The sequence below is a fragment of the Artemia franciscana genome, chromosome 5, assembly GCF_032884065.1.
Source record: "Artemia franciscana chromosome 5, ASM3288406v1, whole genome shotgun sequence".
NCBI lineage: Eukaryota > Metazoa > Arthropoda > Branchiopoda > Anostraca > Artemiidae > Artemia > Artemia franciscana.
Window position 1 is genome coordinate 27,671,034 of NC_088867.1, and position 22,973 is coordinate 27,694,006.

Consider the following 22,973-nt stretch of genomic DNA (forward strand, 5'->3'; position numbering starts at 1 on the left):
ACAAAGGAAAAAAAAGACAAAAACAAAAGACAACAAAAAATCGAATGTGAAACTTCAGGGTCTACTATTTTTTGAATTACAGTCAAAATTAAAAGTCTTAATCACTATTATTTATTCAATGTGTTTTCAATTTATTTAGTGTGTTTTCAATTTAATTTGTGTGTTTTCAATTTACTTTGTGTGTTTTCAATTTATTTTTTGTGTTTTCAATTTATTTTGTGCATTTTCAATTCATTTTGTGTGTTATCAATTTATTAAACGCACCCTTTACTAAGGGGATCGGACACATATTGGTACACAACGCATAGATAACTGGAACTGTAGCAGTCAATAAAAACTGCTGACCAAAGGAAATTGGCGACCAAGCGTAGATACCACAAGGCTGGAAAAAGGGAGTTGAAGCTTGAGTGTACGCAGTAGGGGAAAGCATTTGAGAAGGTGTGGATAAAAGGGCCCAACTTAGTGCTGTTCGATCAGGTTGCGGATCCATGTGTGACTCCAATTTCAGCAGGGTGGGACACGTCCGCCATTCATAAAATATATGCTTAAGTTTTCGAATTAGGGCGTCTATATTGCAAACTAGCCTTAGGTCTCTAATCAGTAAACTGAAAAATTATGTTCGTAATTTTCACAACCGCCTACGTCAACTATTCGTTAATACTCAGATGTTCAGATGTTCCATTTTCAATTCGAATTGGATCTGGGGACATTGGGGGGTGGAGGGGGGAAACAGAAATATTGGAAATCGGAAATCTCGGAAACCGGAAATCTTAGAAACCGGGAATCTTGAAAAACGCTTAGATTGGAGAAATAGGGATGAAACTTGAAGGGAAGAATAAGCACAAGTTCTAGATACCTGATTGACATAACCAGACCGGATCCGGTCTCTTTGGGGGGGGATTTCTAGTGCTTTGGCGAGTTCTAGAATAAGCACAAGTTCACGTATCTATACTATTTTTAGGTTCCGATATTTATTCAAACTACACGGTTCTCTAAAGAAAAGTTATATTCGACAATTCTAAACCGGTGCGATGTCTTAGTCCTCTACATTCGAACTGAGAAGAGACAAAATTCTACCCTTAGTTCTAGGAAAATTTGCAAAAACTGGGTAAATTGGTGTCTTTTACTACCTTCAGACCAAATGAACGTTATCAGTTTCTACACTAAAGAAAGTATCCTGAACGAGGTGAAGTTGGCTAAAATTAACTAAAGCAATGTAAGTAACTAAATCTTGAGGAAAATTATCTAGGCGGCAGAATAGCTTGGTGTATCAAGAAAGTATCTTCCAGCTTCCAGTGATTGGCGAAAGAGAGAAAATATGAATTTTTATCAGTATTCAAAGTTATCTGATTTTCAAAAAGTTTAACCTCGCAGCTAGGACATTTTGCTTTAAGATAAGATATTTATTCAAAAAAAATCACTATCACAAGCCCTCAAAGGGCCGAATTCGGACTTCGGAGTCGACTAATAAAACAAACAAAGCAAAAAACACTAATAATAATGAATGATCAAATTATGAGTCAAAAGAAAATATATATATAAGTAAGAAAAAAGGAAGGGGACAAAAAAAGTCTAATAATACAGAAAAGAACAAGAAATAAACATATAAACATAACACAAATTAAAAGGGACACTAAAAAAAAGTCCAAAAACTCACAAAAAAAAGAACGAAGCATAAAACACACGAAAAACACATATTAATTAAAAGGGAAACTAAACCAAAACAGTGGGGGCAAGCAAATTAGTGTAACGACCTAAAGCACCTCACATGAAAAAGAAAAAAAAGGGGGGAGAAACTAGTTGGCTATTTTATTTATTTTTTCTGTGATGAAGGGGACAAAGGTTTTTTCATATCTGGAAGTAACGCAGCGAATGGGGGACAAAACTGGGATAGGCTCAGAAACACCTCGAGGCTGTCGTAATCTGGATGGTGAGTGACGTTTGGGGAAAATACTTGTCGTCCGAGGGTTCGTTATTGCATTTTTTGAAAAACGGAGGCACAACGACGACCTCCTTCGCTCAAGGGTTTCCAAACTAGCTTTTTTTAGGAGCAGAGAGTAAGGCACCTTGCCTTCTTTGAAAATTATTCGCAAGGCTCTTTTTTTTTGGATTGACTCAATTTTGTCTGATTCTTCACGGGAGATGCCAGGGTGCCAAACTGGACAAGCATATTCAAGATGTGGACGGACGAAAGACGTGTACAACCTTAAGGAGTGAGAAGGGGGGACGCTATATTTATTTAGGAGCTTAAGGAGGGCGACAGACGCATTAGCTTTATGGATGATATCTTTAACGTGGATATCCCACTTTAAATTTGAAGAAATTGTGACTCCAAGTAATTTAACCGAGGATACATAAATTTCAGGAGGGATAGGATTAAGAAAACAGGACGAGGATTTGAGGAAACAAATCGGCATTATCATGGACTTAGAGGGGTTTACGGTCATATCTAGGTCCAAAGCCTCACTTCCAATTTCATTGAGAATACTCATAGGGTCGCTTTTTAAATTTCTGAAGCAACTTTCAACAATCGTTAGGTCATCAACAAATTTCCAACGGTCAGGAACTTCCTTCGCTAGGCTGTTAACCATGACTGAAAGAAGGATGGGGCCTAGGAGAGTTCCTTGGTGTATGCCGTTGTAGATAGGGAGAGGATATGAGTAATGGTTCTGGTATTTAACCACCTGTGATCTATTCGTTAAAAATGAGGCAACCAATTTTACCAGTAAGGGATCGATATTGAACTCGCTTTCTAGTTTCTCAATTAAAATATTGTGGTTAACAAGGTCAAAGACTTTCTGAAGGTCAATAGAAATTAAGTTTAGCCAGGAATTAGGTTTTTCGAGCATTTTCCCGATGTGGTCAATAAGAAAAACGAGGTAGTGGGAAGTAGAAGTTGATTTTAGGTTTCCAAATTGTTTCAGGTCAGTAAGAGGTAGGATTTTTTCCTTTAGCAAATCTGCAAGGAATCCTTCATACAATTTTGAAAAAATAGGAGCAAGCGTAATAGGTCGAACGCCATCAAAGCCAGGCTTTTCGTTTTTCTTTTTCAAAGGGGTAATGAAACCCTGTTTCCAAATTGTTGGAATTTGCCCAGACTTAGTAATTTCGTTAAACAGGACAGACAAGGGCTTAGACAGGAAGTCACCGAAGGCTCTAATAAGAGGAAATGGGATATCTAAAGGACAAACACTTGTCTTTCTTAGTGTATCAATTCTTCTTTCAATCTCAGACGGGGAAACAGTCGGGAAAAAGGGGGATGGGGCTCCTGTTGATAATTGGATTGGCAATGCTGGAAGGCTCTGGACAATGGAAGCGAGAAATTTATTTAGACTATTTGCAGTAACATCAGGGGGCTCTGGTAAGTTGAAATTAAGCTGGTCAAGACTCCTGCCACATAGCTTTTTAACCTCGGAATACCAGTTTTTTGGCTTATTAGTAAACAATTCTTCGATCTTATTTTCGTAGTATGATCGTGCAAATTTACGAATTTCTCTTTTAATTGATTTTCTTAATATATTGGCTTGATCGAGTTTACCATTCTTAAACAGCTTCAATTTGGGTCTAATTAGTGATTTTATTGTTTGATTAATAAAGGGTTTGTCACTTGAGCACCTTTTAAATCTTTTTTCTGGGAAACAAATTTGATATTTATCAATCAGCTTTTTATGAAACGTGGCTGTTTTCTCATCAAGGTTTTGTAAACAAAACCTTAGTTTTGTTTACAAAACTAAGTTTAGTTTAGTTTTAGTTGCTTAGAAAAAATATAAGGAAATTAGCAAAATTAAAACTTCAAAATAGAAAAAGACAATGAAGGAACTTATTTTTAGAAAATCAATGTCAATTTCAGTTCTTAGAGGATCGTCTATCCGTGTCGAAGAAAAAATTCTACCTTGTCTAGAAAAATACTTGAGCCCCGGAATAACAACGAATTTGACACGTCATTACAACTTTGGAAATTATTTCTAAGTGAACAAATTAGATTTACATGTAAGAAAGTTCATGTCATTCTGGGTAATTTTCCCAATATTATTCGATTAAAATACAAATAGGCATCAAATAAGAAATTTCAAAAGACAACACTGCAAATTTGGCATTCGAAATCGACTTTTCCAGAATTGTTTCCAAGAAATTTAGAAGAGATATAGAGATTTGTTCTCCTGTTTTCAGGGATAATTAAATGTTCTGCAGAGCGATATAAAATTGTTCTCATAAAGTTTACTTTGCCAGTTAAGATAGTCTTGTTTTGGCACCATGCGGAACATGAGGAAAAAACGATTTTTTTATGAAGAACTATTGCAAATTTTTAAGATCTATCATTTAAAAACTCCGTTCTGTTTCAAGACTCTCATACCAAAAAAAATATCGAGTTTGTATCTCTTATCACTTCGGAAGCACGGATCATTAAGAAACTTCAATGATCACTGATCAGTGAAAACATCATTGATCATTAGTAAAAACAAAACAAAGAACAAGCTGTAAAAGGTGTTCCTCCACCCCATAATTGTCCAAAGACAATAGGTTCTCGGCAGGAGAACCGGTTTCATTTGCTGTCATTTGTTATTTACAATCTAAATGCTTTGTTACAGCTTTCGTAATAAGTTGCAAAAAATTTCCTCAATAGAAATTAAACAACTAAGGCCCTTCCCCTCGAAGTTAAGAACACGTTGTTTGTCAAAATACACATTATAGGAACAATGAAATTCTTAAGAATAAAAAATCAAAAGCGGCACTGTTCATAAGAAATATAAACAGTAAAGAGAAAAAGAAACAACAAAGATGCTGAACAGATGCTATTAAATTATTAGAGGCAGCACTGCCTCTGTAGATTTTCGTGTTATTTAACTGCGTGTAAATTTTCGTATTATTTATGTGACCATCAAAAGAACACGACCGCTTTATAAGGTTTTCTATTGTTTTTGTTTTGTGTTTTTGTTGTTTGTTTTTTTTACCTACGAAACGGTAGTGGTTGTCATTTTCTGAGGAAACAAAACAGCGTGAAAATTAAAGAGCATAAGCTAACATGAAATTTTAAAACTGTAAATTGTGATCTTTATAGTTTGTAAATCGGCTTATTGAAATGAAGAAGGGGAATAGAAAAGGAAATAGATAGGAATAGGAAGGGGAATAGAATAGAATTTTTATGTATGATTTCACTTTTTTTTTTCTGGAACTTAAAAGTGGAGATACCATCCGAGTAACCAAAAGTAACGAGTATTTTTGAATGGTTGGATTTATTATTTTTTTAAATTTGCAACGTAACGACTTTCATTAGAATGGTCGGATCATTTCACAACCATTTCAGATAAAACGAATTTCGAAAAATTCTAATACAAATATTATAAGTCATGAAACTGTTATTTTTTATTTTTTGTCACTACTAATTGAGTCATCTTCAAAAAACCAAACCCACCTGACCTCCAGGCTCTTTTAAGAAAAGCAAAAGCAAAACCAAGAGCTGCTCTCGATCCAACTCGAGCCAGGCTTGCACTAGTATCCATAAATGATCTGAAAGAAATCCATGAATTAATTTTGACAACCAAGGTATTAAAGGCAGCGCAATAGCGCTGCCTAAGTAAAAAACGATGTTGGCAAAATGTATTATTTTTTGGAGGTTCAAAGAGCTCATTCAATTGGAAATTGAGAGGGCTAGAGCCCTTGTAACAGACGAAAGTGATTGAAGGGCAATAAGCCCGCAACGCCTATCATTAACTCAAGCACATCCAAACAAAATCCTGAGATAACCATTTTGTTCAGCGTTGTTGAAAAGTCCAAAAATCGTGCCTTTGAGGATGACACCCCACAGCCCTCACGACAAAACTTTTAAGTTATGCTCTAGGTGCATATAAGGTTTTTATAGAAAGGGTGGTTGTATAAACTTCGGAGGGGGCTCATTGGATTGGTAATCGGAACTTCTTATCCCTTTTTAAGAGTCAAAGTGATCGGAGGGCAGCTAACTCCCCTCCCCCCCCCCCGAAACGTCGTATTTTCCCAAAATGTATCCCACATAAATTTTTAGATAGCCATTTTAATACAAAAAAAGTTCAAAGGTCCTATAACAATGCTTTTACGGGTTGAAACAAACCCCCAGAGCCAGGGGGCAGGGGTTGTAAGTTACACCCAAGGAGCATTTAAGGTTTTTATGGAAGGGTTGGTCGTATAGACTCTAGAGGAGGCTCATTTGGTTGAAAAACTGAAAATGTTAGTTCTCTTTCAAGCGTCAGAAGTGATGTAGGGTAATTAGCGCCCCACTACCCATCTTTTCACCAAACGCATCTGATTGAAATTGTGAGATTGCCCTTTTGTTCAAAATAGTCTAAAGAACATACAACAATTCCTTTAGGGTTGACACAACCCCTCAGAGCTGTAGGGTAACGTTTGTAAGTTATGTCCCGGGGGCATCTAAAGTTTTTATGGAATGGCTGGTCATATGAACTTCGGATGGGGCTCATTTAATTTGAAATCAGAAGTTATAGCGACCTTATAAAGAGTTCTAGCTCCCTTTTAAGAGTCGAAAGTGATGGACAGCAACTAGTCCCTCCCTCCGACTACCCCTCTTTTCACCAAACGCATCTGATTGAAATTGTGAGAGAGTCATTTTGTTCAAAACAGTCCATTTTGTAACAATGCCTTTGGGGTTGATACAACCTCTCAGACCCTTGGGGCAAGGGTTATAAATTATGCCCCGGGACATAATTTATAGGTTTTTAGTTGGTGGAATTAAGGTTTTTATGGAATTGTTGGTCATACAAACTTCAGATGGGGCTCATTTAATTTAAAAATTGGAAGTTATAGTACCCTTATTTAGAGTTCTAGTTCCATTTTAAGAGTCAAAAGTGATGGGGAGAAACTAGCCCCCCCTCGCAACTACCCCTCTTTTTACCTGTTTGAACACATCTGATTGAAATTGTGAGATATCTATTTTGTTCAAAATAGTCTAAAGAACTTACAACAATGCCTCCAGGGTTGACACAACCGCCCAGAACCCTGGGGCAAAGGTTATAAATTACGCCCTTGGGGCCTATAAGCTTTTTATGGAATGGGTGTTTGCATAAACTTCAGATGGGACTTATTTGATTTTAAATTGGAAGTTATAGTGCCCTTACTAAGAGTCAAAAATGATCTGAGAGCAACTGTCCCCCACCTCCACGTGCATCATTCCCCAAACATATTCAATCAAAATATTGAGAGAGCAATTTTGCTTAGCGTAGCTGAAGGGTCAGGAAACCAAGTCTTTGAGGATGGCATCCGCCCACAGCAGTCAGGTAAAGGGTTGTAAGTTATACCCTGGGGACATTAACATTTTTATAGAAAGGGTGGTAGTATATACTTCGGGAGAAGATTCATTGGATTGGTAATAAGAATTTCTACCCCCCCCCCACACGTCGTGTTTTCCCGAAATGCATTCAATAGACATAGCTATTTTAATAAAATAGCTCAAAGATCATATAACAAATCATTCGGGATTGATTCAACTTGCAGGTCAGATACTTAAGACAAAGATAATCACACATAGCGAAAAGATAAAAAGGACAATTTCCACACCTTCCAAAAATTTACTAGGCTTGAAACTGAATCAAATTAGGAAGCCAGACTCGTCCCCATGATACAAAATCGTGCAGCTAAATAGATTTAGCAAGTGGAAGTAGTTCGATTATGAAAGATGAATTTTTCAGCCACAAAATATTATGTGACAGAAAGGTTCCCCTCCCCTACAACCTGTGGAGTCTTAATGGTAGTGTGGGTGGTAAACTGGAGTAGCACGATCTGTATAATCCTTTCTGAATGATTTTTGTGCCCACAACTTTATTTTGCACAAGAGGACTTTACAAGAGCGACCTTTGAGTCGCTTGATGCTTCTTTTGACTTTTTTTGCCAACCTTACGTCGTGTATAAGAAGCTCAGGTACTTACCCTAAGTCCTCGGCCCCTCTAAATCTATAGCACAACAAAGGAAGATGGACAAATGATTTTTCTATGCTTTTAGGCTTAAATACCCAGTTGTCTAGATAAGAATCTTTCAGACCGATCTTACAAGGGATAGCCCTATGCAGGTGTGATGGAAAAATATTTTTTTTAATAAAAAAACTGAGCATTGAAAAAAGCAATTAACCCCCCCCCCTCTTCTCTCCCTTTACATACACCCGTATTAAATAATATAAACTTTTCATTTCTTTATACTTTTACACTTCACCTTTTTTCAACTTTCGCAACTTTTTTACAGTTTACTTTACACTTTAAGCGAAGGAGCTGAACGACGTTACAATTTCTGAACGACGTTAGCTAGTAAATTCTGTTTAAGTTCTTACAGCTTTCGTAAGCGTAAAAGTAATTTTTTAAATTCGTGTTCTAGATGCCTAAGAACAATTTACGAAACAAGTAGGATTACTTATCCTTGCCTTTTTTATAACAGACAGGAATGTTTTAGGTTAGTTTCTGAAATAACCTAATTCGTTAATAATTAGGGGAGTTTCTAATCACTTTCAAAAGAACGATGCAACACCGAGAATTAATAAAGACAGATTGACCATTCATTCGCCCGGGATAATTCGAAAAACTATATTGAAACCCCTAAGATTCTGAAGGATGGGCCTCTACCCCGTCCCTCCATTGTGGTTTTCCAAGCTTTGCCCCTGTGTGCTTTTAGGGAAGATAGTTACAAATATTTTTGTAATTGGGAGCATTTTTATTTATCAACAAATTTCTTTTCTTGACAGTTTTGTAACAGATTTAGTGTTTTATTGGCACTCCCATTCTATCTCGATTTGTATTCCTTGTCACAGTTAGTCTGTTGTTGGGAGTCTCGATTCAACAATTTAACTGCACTGCAAGATTATAATGCTGACTAGTCAGTTATCCTAACAAAAATCCAAGTTTTTTTCTGGAATAGAAAACAAAACACTGGAAATATGGCCATAAAGACAAAGTACAATGAAGAATTGAGTGAAAAAAAATATTTGGTGATACTCAGTAAATAATTCAACTGACTAGAAATTTTTACCAATCAGAACATAAAGTTAAAGCGCCAAACAAGAAGATCCTTCAAAAAAAGCTACAAATACTACATTTGCTCGTAATAGATAGATTAGTGACGTCTCAAGGTCGTATGAATTCCATGCCATATTTTTCGTGTTCTAGAAACTGTATTTACCATTGTTTTCCACTTAGCCTCGTAACTTCAAATGGTAATATCTTAAGACTTGCTTTTGAGCCAGGAACAATTTTTGTTTGTTTTTATTTTGGACGGCCGTGATGACTAACGAGATAATGATCAATACAAAACCCAGTTTTTATTTTCATGTTTGTTCCAAAAAAGGCTTGAACAAAAACCACTAAAGTAATCAATATTGGGAGAATTTGTGCTTCTCCTTGATAATCCAGCCTTTGGAATCAAGAGTCCAAACTTCGAATGAACAGAAAATATTACTAAATAAAAAATCACTTTTAACTCCTTAGTCAAAACACAATGATTCTCTGACCCATGGAAAACAAGTTTACCAGTCATTAAATAAAAAAATATGGTCAAAACTTTAGGCATTTGAGCGTTGTTATAGATAGAACAAACGCAGGGGCACGAAAGAAAGAGGACAAGATTATCCTGTAAACGTATATCAAATAAATAGTTTTTAAATCATTTCAAGATTCAACATTTTCAATGGGTCTCTAAACTCAACTTTTTAGGCCAATACAGGTCCACTCCATATACGTATCGTGAGGGGTAGCGTGGACATGTTTTCACAATGAAAAAAGACTGCATAGGCTACCTAGAATATCTCTGCTAAATAACGCACAAGCTGATAAGACAAATGCTAATCGTTCTAAGAGAAATACAAAAAATTGCAGAGAATTATTACAGGTTTTTTTAGGTACCCAAAGCAGATGGCTGGGAGCAGGCTAGGATAAAGGAGTATTTGTCAGTGTAGGATGACCAGTCTTAGGTGGTTTGACGACGAAACAAATTTTTAGTACCAATATTACTACTTTGACACTTAAATTTAAAACAAGGGGTTAGTCGATATCGGTTCCATAGCAGTGCTGACGCTCGCTCCTTTATCTAACACAAATATCAAATATGGGAATTTGTAATAATATATATATATATATATATATATATATATATATATATATATATATATATATATATATATATATATATATATATATATATATATATATATATATAATTTTCAAATAATAATAATTCCAAAGTACCTTTTCGGGGCTACGTTGGTCTTTCCTTCGCAATCTTGCTGGATGTCAATTTCAAAATGGTCAAGACACTGCTCTCCAATGGCTAAGTAAAACCTCTCAAAAACTTTAGTTCTTCTCAAGATACGAATTAAGGAAAGTGAACTGGAAGCGTTTTCTGAGAGAATATTCAGTTGTTCTTTAGCCAAACCCTTTAAACTTGTATCAATAGACAACAGACCTGAAATTAAATTAGAAATATGTACTAGGGACCAGTCCACAGCATGAACTATTAATACTATACTATACAATACTATATAATTATGAATTCTTGCACAGCTCCAGAGATTTGTACAAGTTATTTGGGGATAAGTAACGTCAAATGTAAACATCAATTATGAATTGATGCACAGCTCCAGAGATTTGTAAAAGGTATGCGGGGTTGTGTAACGTCATAAGTAAACAAAAATTTGATCTTTTCAAAAATACATAAAATTATCTGAAGAGCTGATGCACAGAACAAAAAGGAACAGTAATTATGAATTAATGCACAACTCCAGAGATTCGGACAGGTTAAGTGGGGATGAGTAACGTAATATGTAATCAAAATTTTGTTATATTTCAGAATGTATAGAATTATGTGCACAGCTGATGTAAAGAACACAAAGGGACACCTTCATCAATTATGAATTGATGCACAGATCCAGAGATTTGTAAAAGGTATGCGGAGTTGTGTAACGTCATATGTAAACAAAAATTTGATGTTTTCAAAAATGTAAAAAATTATCTGAAGATCTGATGCACAGAACAAAAAGGAACAGTAATTATAAATTAATGCACAGCTCCAGAGATTTGTACAGTTTAAGTGGGGATGAGTAACGTAATATGTAAACAAAATTTTGATATATTTCAAGATGTATAGAATTATGTGCACAGCTGATGTAAAGAGCACAAAGGGACAGCTTCATCAATTATGAATTGATGCACAGCTTCAGAGATTTGTAAAAGGTATGCGGAGTTGTGTAACGTCATATGTAAACAAAAATTTGATGTTTTCAAAAATGTAAAAAATTATCTGAAGATCTGATGCACAGAACAAAAAGGAACAGTAATTATAAATTAATGCACAGCTCCAGAGATTTGTACAGTTTAAGTGGGGATGAGTAACGTAATATGTAAACAAAATTTTGATATATTTCAAGATGTATAGAATTATGTGCACAGCTGATGTAAAGAGCACAAAGGGACAGCTTCATCAATTATGAATTGATGCACAGCTTCAGAGATTTGTAAAAGGTATGCGGAGTTGTGTAACGTCATAAGTAAACAAAAATTTGATCTTTTCAAAAATATATAAAATTATCTGAAGAACTGATGCACAGAACAAAAAGGAACAGTATGATTTACTAGGTTGTATCTACTGCTGCAATAATGATTTAGATTTCATTCTCTACTATAATTTGTTCTTTACTAGTTTTATGGTTTACTCTTTTCTAGATTCTCGTTTGTATTTTGCTAGATTTTTGGTCTGTTCTTTACTAGATGCATTATTTTCTTATTACTAGAATTTATTTGTTTAGTACTAGATTTGGGGTCTGTTCTTTGCTAGAGTCATGATTTGTTCTTCACTAAAAAAATCCATTTACAATAGGCAAAATTTCTTTCTTTAATATTGTTATTTCTCACGCTTTGTTCTTCACAAGGTATCAGCTATCTTAACAGATCCTTTAATTACAAAATGATCTTGATTTGTTCCTTTAATTACAAAAGATTTTTAGCCACACAAATTTCCTGTAAAATGGGCCATTAAACAGCTCTCTACAATGTTCCAGTTCCCCAATAAATGTGGAAAAGAAGAAGAAAAAAAACGTGCCTTAAATGGAGAATATAGCAATTCAAGCAACTTATCTTGCTTTTCGAGCGGATGGAGTTTTCGTCGTTATTCAAGCCAAGGGACGGTAGGTTTCCTATATAGGGATTTTGGACAAGGCGGTACTAGTAGCGTAATTCTTGTTTTGATCTGACACTATTTTCAGGAACTATGGGCTATTACATTTCTTAGTATTGGACATTATCTTTTCTTACTAGGTTGCTAGCTACCGCTGCCACTCGAATTGCTATATTAAATATTACTGAATTCCTCCCTATATGATAGGGTTGACAATAACTTTCTGACAGATTTTAGAAATACTCACGAAGAAAAGTACTTGATTTGGAAGTATAAACCTTTCAAAGATTTTCCAGAGTTGATTTCTAAAAGTTCATTTACAAAGCTGAACTACTTGTTTTTTTTATATATATCAAAGAATTTTTATAATAGCAGATAAATTCTCAGGTGTATCTTGAGATCCATTCAACTAACACATGCTGAGGCAGATTAGGAAAATTCTTTTAGCAGTTATACTCTTCCCTATGTCAATAGGTGACGAGATGGATTGTGTCAATCCCAGTAAATTATGCACAAATTAAATACTAGGACTTATTTAAAAATGTTTCCATTTTCAGAACATGGAATATCTAGAAATTTGAAGGTAAATTTACCTTCTAGCTGCTGATTAGAGATGACTGCACAAGGCAGTATTTTCAGGCCAGTAAATTATACGTGACTTGAGGGCTGGGACTTAGCTGAAAATACTTCCGTTTTTGAAGTCTGAAATATCTAGATATAGCATGTTTATTCAAAATTTTAATATTTAGAAACATATTTCAGGGGGTAGATATCTGAACTGATTCTTGAAATTGTAATTTTCATAGTTCAAATAATTTTTTTGAAATGTTAAGGTAAGTTAATAATTACTTCAGAGTTTCTATTTTTATTAGTGTAACAAAATTATTATAATATTTCAGGAAGTAAATTCTTAGTAGCCTCTTGAGGTCCATCCAATTAATATATGTTAAGGTGGACTAGGACGATTCTTTCAGCAGCTAAGCTTTTCCCTGTGCCAGTAAGCACCGGGATACAATGCGTATCCCGTAAGTAAGTTACACAAAAATTGAGAATTGGTACTTATTTGGAAACATTTCCGTTTTTTGAATATCTAGAAATAAAGAGATAATTTGGAAACTAGTTGGTAACTACGAGACTCGGCGTTTACCCCCTCCCCCCCCCCGAAAAAATACCCCTAGTGTAAAATATGCCCTACGGAAAATACTGACTCCCCGCAGACAATACACCCTCGCGTCTGTTTGGTCTTCAGTCACTTTTGACTTATACAAAAGGACTAGTCTCAATTTCTGATTGAATGAGCACCCTTTGAATTTTCTACGACCATGAGGTGGAGCTGGGGATGCGGAGGAAGAAGTCCCCTTTCTATATAGATTTAATATCTAATAGATATAATAGATGTCTATATAGCATTTAATATAAAAAAATAGAATCCCTCCTCTAACTAGCAAAAATATTTGTAAGGTCAAAAACAATCCACTGTCTTAGGTAAATTTTCTGTTGTTTTAAGTTTCCAAACATTTGCATGTAAGGGCTTAAAATCTCTACAATGGAGTTCTATGGTTGTTTTGTAGCTAGGGATGGAGGAGGATCCCAAGTCTCGGCACTCGGCATGCGACAGGCATGTATATATTGATTCTTGTTGTAATCAACAACCTCCAAATGAGTCTCCTTTGTTTTCGACTCTTTCCTTATGAAAACGGAGGGCTCCACTGGGAATTCATATAATGTCGAAGGATCCCAATTATTTGTAATTAACAGTTCCATAGTATATGGTGTCTTCTTAGGTTTGTACTGAGTTTTGTGCCCTATTGCATTTAAATACCAAACCATCTTAACTCTCGTTTAGCCTTCAGATAAATACAGACTTAGTTCTAAGGGAGAGCCAAGCAGAGGGTGAAAGCAGAAATTGATATGTAATCCCTGGGGCTATGTCCAGGACTTTTGTTTGGGGGGTTATTTTTTACGGGTAGGGAAGGATAAATAAATAAAAAATATATCAAAAGTGTGAAATAAAATTTAATCCCTCATAATCTATAGGAATATTTTGGGTCTATAATATTAGTAGGAACAGCATCTTACTTTTTTGGATGTTCTGGTGCTCTGGAGTGGTACATATTTCGAGTTTGGGGTCTTTAAAGAAACTACTCATCGTGACCTTACTTAATTATTACTCTAATTATTCCCCTGTGGTTACAGAGGAGTGGTCATTTCTCTAGTTGATAGAGCATTGTAGGTTTGGTCATCACGTTTCCTGGATTCAGAGCTCAACCACCTAACCACCTAAGAGCTCAAATGCCTAAAAGGGTGAATTTTACAGCCAAAACATCCCAACTCTCATTGAGCCTTCAGATAAGTAAAGAATTAGTTCTAAGAACAAGACAAGGGGACAATGGAGGTAGACGTTGGTGTGCAATCCCCAGGACCTTACTCAGGACTTTTGTTTGGGGGGTTATTTCTTTCGAGGGGGGGGGGGGGCGAAAAACTTAAAAAAACGCATCAAAACATAAAATTGATATTTAATCCCTCTTAATTTATGCGCAGATTTTTGGTCTACACTATTATCATGAAAGTAAAGAGTAACATCAGACCTCAAGATGAGCAGGATTTATTCTGTATAGGAGGAGGGCTGCCCCTTTCTCATCCCCCTCCATCTCATGGTCCTAAAAACCTCGGAGGATACTCATTCGATCAGAAATTGAGATTTTGTCCTTTTTTTATAATTCAAAAGTGATTAGAAACCAACCGGCCAGGGAGAGTAGGGGGGAGGATATTTTCAGGGGGGAGTGTAAACACCTAAACCCAGCAAATACATAGTGGGCATAATTGCAGGAGGTAGTCTCTATTATGTATGAAATGAGTGCTGGGACTTATTTGAAAATCCAGATACATTGAGTTAATTAAAAATTTTAGCAGTTATTTACAAGGTTGGATAATAGATCAGAAAATCCATTTTTGGACATAGTTTCATTATTGCTTAGCAAAAAAGTGTAAAATCTCTTTAATTCCTCAAGAAAACAAAGTATTTTCATTTAATTGTGGATAAAAGACTACATTCTTTTTATTAAATAATAAAGGAGTAATCCAAACTATACAACATATCTGTGATCTAGATTGCATAACAAGTTTAATTTAACGCCATGGTCCACTTCAGCATTCCTTCTACAACCCAGACATTTTCAGCTACAAAAACAAGCATTGTCAGTTTGTCACAAAACTAAGCAATATGTCTGTTTTATTTCATTATTATTATTTTTTTTTTTTTACACAGTGTAACCTACATAAAACTGACAAGGGAGTTAATTAATCATTTCTAGTTGAAACTTACTTAAAGGTACTTGACTGCAAAGTCTGTAAGACATTTCATATCATAGTTACCCAAATGATATAATGTTTCCAATGTAAAACAATCAAGTGCTTCGAATGGAAGGAGGAGGGTATTTGACGAACCAACAATTTTTTCCTCTTATGCTAACTATACTATTATGAATAGTTACACCCAAGTAAATTATCAAGATTAATGCAACTGGCACCAGGTGATTTCTCAAAATGGTTTTTAATTGTGGCAAAACCAGCCTGCAGATCCTAAAACAGATGTTTTGACTTTAAACAAACAGAGTTGGTGGAGTTGAGTGTAAACAAACATAGAGTATCTTTTCATTAACTAGCAGTACTGTAACTAGCAGTTCACTAACTAGTAGTACTGTCTGTTGAACATGGCATCAACATTTGGAAAATCCAATTATTTGAAACTAAAAAGACAGTATCATACTTTGAGGACAAATTTACATCCTGCTTTGATACAGGTATTTCTAACTTCAAAAAACTATATTGGTTTTCAGCAATAGCAATGGCCTTTCACAAAATATAACCCCATAGTTCTAAACCAACAGGAATCCTATAAGGATCCTCCTATAAAGATTTACTTACTCGGAAATTATTTATCTTGCAGAAATGCTTTCAGAAACTGGCAGTACTGTCTCTTAAGTATGGCATTAAGGTCTAGAAAAGAAAATGATAATGAGCCAAAAAAAAGTACTACATTTTAAGGGCAAATTTACATCCTCAATGTGCAACAGATATTTCAGACTTCAAAAAATCTTCTTCAAATTTCAGCAATTGCAAAATGGCCTTTCACAAGTTATGACCCCCCTAGTTGAACCTAGGCCCATAAAACCACCCCCTATAAAGATTTATTTTCTCAGATAAATTTATCTTGCACTCTAATGCATATATTGTGATTAAAAATTCACTTACTTGGGTTTGATATCCATCCCAAGGAATCTAATATTGACCTAGCTTCTTTTCCTGAAGTATCCTCTTTGTTTAAGGTCTCTACGATTTGGTCCAGTTCTTTACATGCTGAACAATTGCACCCCTTTTTAGGGCCACATATTTCATCACAGCACTCACAAGAGAGTGATCTTGCTCCACAGTAAAAGTTACCAGTTTCACCTAAAATAGCAAATTAAAAAAGCAAGGCAATGGGACAAAAGTGATTTCATAACAGCAACAACGATTCAGCCTCCATGTTGAACTTCGAGAAATTTAGAACCAAAATAAACGTGAGATATAAAAGCAATTCTTTTGTCTGTCAAACAGCCAATTCAAGCACAAATTATATAAAAAACATATTATATACAGAAATTGCAATGAATGTAGAAATGAAACTGAAAACAAAGGGGGGATTCAATGAACAGCAAAGCCAATAATTAAACAAACAAAACTTGCCATAAATATGAATGGTTTTACAAGCCTTTTTACAACCCCTTTTGCCCACTTTGACCAACAAGCTCAAAACGAAATGGTTAATGGACCAAAATTACTCATAGGTTTATATGGAGAATGCCTCTCATTTCAAACTATCAAACCTTTCCTATAAACACAAGAGAGGATTCCATTACAGCAGGCCAGTTTATTTCTAAACATGTATTTCTTGATGTTCTTTTACTTCCAACTGTTGCTCCTACTAGCGACCACTAAAATATTCTCAAGATATTCTGCAAATCCTGTTAACAGAAATCCTGTCAAACAGGGCTATGAGAAGTAGAGAAAGAGTGGAAATAGGAACTTGAAAAACAGCTTTATGGGTTACAATTAAGACTTTTTATTCATTCTAGAGGATATGATTCTTCAATTTCAACTAATTTTTATCATAGCAAAACCACAATCTAGAATTTTATTCCTGAAAGATTCATTCTACTAACTGTGCTATAATCTAAGAATAACAAGCTTAGCATCTAGAATTTTACTTTTTTAGCTAACAGTCTTGTATATGGTCTCATCTAAACCAAACACTGTAATAAAAAAGATTAGTGTTATTTGATTCTTTATTCAACATTGCTTCTAAACATTATTGTCCTGACCAAGACAATCTCATCCCATACCACTCTCCCTTTAAAGGACCTGATATAGTACTGTGCTTCACCCAACAAAACTATGCTAATTCTGTTTCTTTGCAGAATTTTTTTTTTTTTAATACTTATTTCTTATCAATAGTAGGTTCATAGCACAAAACATTGCCAATTTGAAAACATAAAACAATAAAATCAGCAGTTTTAAATATTAGAATAGAATAGGTCTATTCCTATTCTATTCTAAAATCAGCAGTTTTGAATATTACCCCCATCCCAGGTATTGAGAGAAGAGACTGGGATGGAATTGTCATGGTAATGCCATTCTGTTTTGAATAATAAATAGGGAATTGAATGGCAGTGCTCTTTTGTTAGCCGGCCATAGTGAAAAAAATATCTTCAGGAACATAGTGGACATTCAGAAGCCAGTAAAGGTAGAAAGAGGGCAAAAATCAGACAGGAAAACAAGTAATATACCATTAGGTTCCTTATTCCAAATATAATACCCACTATAGTAGCCTAGTAATGCATGACCAAATCTAAAGGAAAATGCTAAAAATAAAAGAAGTACCAACAGATTCCTCATTTTATGACCTGTCTAAATAGCCTATTATAGTTATTTTTCTTTCAATGGAAACCCCCCTCCCTAACAGTCTGATATATAGTCCTGAATAATATATTACCACATTGTTTTGCACCCTATATGTTTTGTACTTCTTTGCTGCAGGTTTCTTGACCTGTCAAAAGAATTTGCCCTACCTGATTCAAAGTTACTATTAGATCTTTTGTATATTGAATTTTATTTAAAATGATTTTAAAATATCAATAACAATTGAAAAAAATTAAGTAGTTGGACCAATTATGGTTAAAGTTTCTGAAGTCAGAGTTGGGAAGCTATGCAAGTCAGAGTTGGGAACCTGCATGCATATAGTGTGTTTTTATTAAGGCCTAGATCAATACAGCCCTTAACATATTATGAAAGTTTGAAAAATGTTGCCAAGTAGCTAAAACTGAGAGGGCAATGATTTGCCAAAATTTTAGATTTTCATATCTTTATGATTAAGATTCAATCCCTAGATTGCTTAAAGCAGCAGTTTAAGATAAAGAAAAAAAAATTCATAATAACCAAAGTTGGGAGTTTGTCAGGTAAGATTCTAGACAAGCTACATATTGCTATCTTAGAAAGGGGTTAAGCTAGGAAAATAAAACTTTCAGTGATAGATCTACTGATGAAAGTGTGTCCTGGGAAGGTATTTTGAAACACCCATCTCTACTCCTTCTCTCTCTATTGGACACTGAACTTCTAAAATCTTTGTGATAAAAAAGTGAAACCTTTCAGAATGGATCTGCTCCAATGATGAACAAGAAAAGTATTGTCAGCTTCACAACTTTCCCCAATCCCAACTTAAGAGGTTTCTACAATCCAGTTCCTAAATTTAAAAAAAAAATAACCACTGATATGGCAAAAAATCCTACTCAACTAACAGGAATTGCATTTTCAAATCTAAGAAACAGAACTGAAGACTGAAACTTAAGGTATAGGGCTAATTAGTTTTGTCAAAATTCTAATTGGCAATATCTTCCCAGAAAATGTTTTAGGTCCTACATTCATTACTAAAAGTTTTTGTAAAATTCTAGTTTAGTGACTTCTTACTTTCTTAGAAAGGGGTTAGGTCAGGAAAATGAAACTTTCAGGGATCAGTCTACAGGCTAAAGTATATTCTGGGAAGGTATTTTGAAGTACCTACCTCTCTCCCTCTCTTTCTAGAGGGTCCTGACCTTTGACGACCTCTAAAATATGTGTATTATAATAGTGAAACCTTGCAAAATAGATCTTCTGCTTGAATGAAGTACAAAAAAAAAAATTCAGCTTCACACTTTGATTAATACCAATTTAGAAGGTTCTAAAGAAATTTCAAAAACATTTCCTAAATTTTGAAGAAAAAAAAACATTCTACTCAAATAACAGGAACTTTATTTTCAGAGCTAAAGGCAGAGAAAAAGAACTGGCAACTGAAAATTAAGGTAAAATGTTGTTTTGTTGAAGTTTCAACAGGTAGCCTATAGACCTGTCTTATAGGCAAATTTCAGGTGATGACCTTGAAAAATATGTGTGTTATAAAAGTAAAACCTTGCAAAATAGATCTTCTGCTTGAATGAAGTACAACAAAATTGTTTTCAGCTTCAAAACTTTGCTCAATCCCAATTTATAAGGTTTTAATGATGTGCAAATACATTTCATAAATTTTGAAAAGAAATATTGATATGGCTCAGAATTCAACTCAAAGAACAGAAATTGCATTTTTAGAACTAAAGGCAGAGAAAAAGCAACTGGTAACTGAAAATTCAGGTAAACTGTTGTTTTGTCAAAATTTAAATAGGTAGGCCTATAGACTTACCATGTAGGCTAATTTCAGGGCCCTCTAGAGGGAGAAGGAGTGGATGTGGGTACTTTAAAAGGTCAATGTTGATATTACCTGAACAGTTGTTTATGGTCATGAAACTATTGTTAATAGATGCATTTTGACTTTTGGAACATCTTTTCTCTCTTGCAAAACTACTGCAAACTCACTGTTATGGAGTTATTCTAGACAAAAAATATTCTTGTATTTATACATAGGGGTAATAATATACCCCTATACATAGGGGTATACAACTTTTCAACCGTTAGATTTGTCAAAGTCCTTGACAAATCATATAAGGGTCAATGTTGGTATTACCCAAACATGGGTCATGAAAGTATTGCTAATAGATCCATTTTGACTTTTGGAACATCTTTTTTCTCTTGCAAAACTTCCACAAACTCACTGTTATGGAGTAATTCTGGCCCAAATATTCTTGTATTCATCCATATAGAATTGTAATCATTTCCATTTTCATTAATCAGATATTTGAAATTGTGAACCTGTAATAGTTTAAGAAACAAATTTGGGCTATATATTTGCACATTAGGGGGGTGGGGGTAAATTAGCCTACATGGTAATGTAGGCTAATTTCATGGCCCTCTAGAGGGAGAAGGAGTGGATGTGGGCACTTTAAAAGGTCAATGTTGATATTACTTGAACAGTTGTTTAGGGTCATGAAACTATTGTTAACAGATGCATTTTGACTTTTGGAACATCTTTTCTCTCTTGCAAAACTACTGCAAACTCACTGTTATGGAGTTATTCTAGGCAAAAAATACTCTTGTATTTATACATAGGGGTAATAATATACCCCTATACATAGGAGTGTACAACTTTTCACCCATTAGATTTGTCTAAGTCCTTGACAAATCATATAAGGGTCTATGTTGGTATTACCCAAACATGGGTCATGAAAGTATTGCTAATAGATCCATTTTGACTTTTGGAACATCTTTTTTTCTCTTGCAAAACTTCCACAAACTCACTGTTATGGAGTAATTCTGGCCCAAATATTCTTGTATTTATCCATATAGAATTATCATCATTTCCATTTTCATTGATCAGATATTTGAAATTGTGAACCTGTAATAGTTTAGAAACAAATTTGGGCTATATATTTGCACATTAGGGGGTGGGGGTAAAGCATAGCATATAATAAATACATAAGCTAACCATTGCTGTATTTAATAAACGCTATGCTTACCCCCCCCCCCCCTCTAATGTGCAAATATATAATAATTCCATAACAGTGAGTTGGCAGTAGTTTTGCAAGAGAGAAAAGATGTTCAAAAAGTCAAAATGTATCTATTAACAATATTTTCATGACCCAAAACAATTGTTAAGGTAATGTCAACATTGACCCTTTAAAATATCTTCCCAGGAAATACTTTAGCCTGTAGACCCATCCCTGAAAATTTCATTTTCCTAACTTAACCCCTTTTCAAGATAGCAAGAAGTCACTACACTAGAATTTTACCGGTTTCACTTTTCTAACCTAAGGCCTTTCTGTTATAACCAAAATAAGCTTGTCTATAATTTTTACTATTTGAAATAGGCTAACTCAGCCTTCATAAGATATAACCTACCTTTAGACGATAAATTTCCATTTTTGTTAACTGCTGTATGGGTTCTAGGACCAATTATTTCATGCTCTTGTACCATGCCATTCCAGACAGAATTGAGATATTGCTTGACAAAGCATTTTTGAGGGTCAAACCATGTCCATTGTAGGTTGAACTTAGGCAAAGTATTTAATGATAAATCTGTCATTGCGGTAAGTTTAAGTCTAACTGTTGCTCCATTCAAAGATAGGACATTATTCATTCTTAATTTGATCTTTCCTTTCTTCTTCTGTTTGGTTTTTGAAATAGATTTTTATAATAAATTCTATGCAGATTAAGAACTGCTGTCAGATAGATAAAAGATCCTGTGTTTTTCCCCGTGTTCTTTTACTTGTCCGATTACTTATCCCACTAATCGATGCGTTTTATGAGATGCACATGACGACCGTGTCCGAAATCTTATTTCACAAAGAATGCTGCATCCGGATGCAGGGTTAATTCTGAATACTCAGTCCGAAAGGATCAGTTTAGATTTTAGCCTAGGGTTAGTTGTCTGAATTCTCATCGTATTTTAGCATCCCCTTCTCTGGGCGATATTTCTAAGAATAAAAGAATTCATTTTACTGCTTTAGATCTTTCAAAAGCATTTGACAGTGTTATCCATTCCCAGCTTTTTTTTTATTTTATTTATATTTAAGGTGTTAATTATTTAGTTACACTGAATCTGCAGTACTGATATTTATTCTATATATTTATATTCTATATAAAGAATTATATTCTATATAATTCTTTCCTTAGATACAAATGTTTTCCAACTACTATTATTAAAAATAAAAGAGGTACAAGTCAAGGTGACTTTGTCGCTTGAACTTTTTAAAGATTTGCCTGTCGATTTTGAGGGAATATCCTCTCCATATTTTTCTGATATTTCAGATGTCTCTTATCTTGTGTATTGTGACGATTTGCTTCTGGTTTAACGGACTAGGACTACTTTCTCTGAAATAGCATCTCCTGTTTCCAATGCTATTTTTGGGATGGTCTTGTCTATCGCTTCAAAATTTTTGGCACCTCTTAGCTGTGATACTTTCTCTATTCCTTCTGTTGATGTTGGGTACAACCCTCACTAATAACCCTCCCAGTTTTCGTCAGCACACCGTTTCAGTTATTTCTAAAAGAATACAATTTGAGTAAGCTACAATTGTTTACGATCGGGGGAAATCTAATAGATGGGCAGTGGCTAAAATCTACTCAACCTATTGTGACCATTCAGTCCCTTGCACAGAATCTATTTACCACATCCTGAGAAAAAGTTATTTAAAAAGAATCCGGAATAGTTATTTCAGGTATTGTAAGTTTCATGTTTTCTCTCCTCCTTTAGCCTCTAACCAGATTCTAATTAATACATATAAGATAAATTGCATAGCATAAACGTTGGAAAAGCTACATAAGAAGCTCTCAACTCCTGCTCTTGATTGACTTTCTCCTAAAAACCATCTTGTTAAATTTTTAATAGTTAATAT

General features: G+C 34.6%; 1 protein-coding gene across 1 annotated transcript in view; it reads right to left on the reverse strand.

The window, feature by feature from the left end:
• LOC136027197 (probable E3 ubiquitin-protein ligase HERC2) overlaps positions 1-21,785 on the reverse strand; it is a gene marked incomplete in the record, with an annotated part of 290,251 nt that extends 268,466 nt beyond the window's left edge. The window contains 4 exon segments of the mRNA XM_065704213.1: positions 5,414-5,508; positions 10,212-10,428; positions 16,390-16,587; positions 21,478-21,785. Coding sequence (XP_065560285.1) covers positions 5,414-5,508; positions 10,212-10,428; positions 16,390-16,587; positions 21,478-21,715 — 748 coding nt within the window.
• Between the last annotated feature and the right edge of the window lie 1,188 nt (positions 21,786-22,973).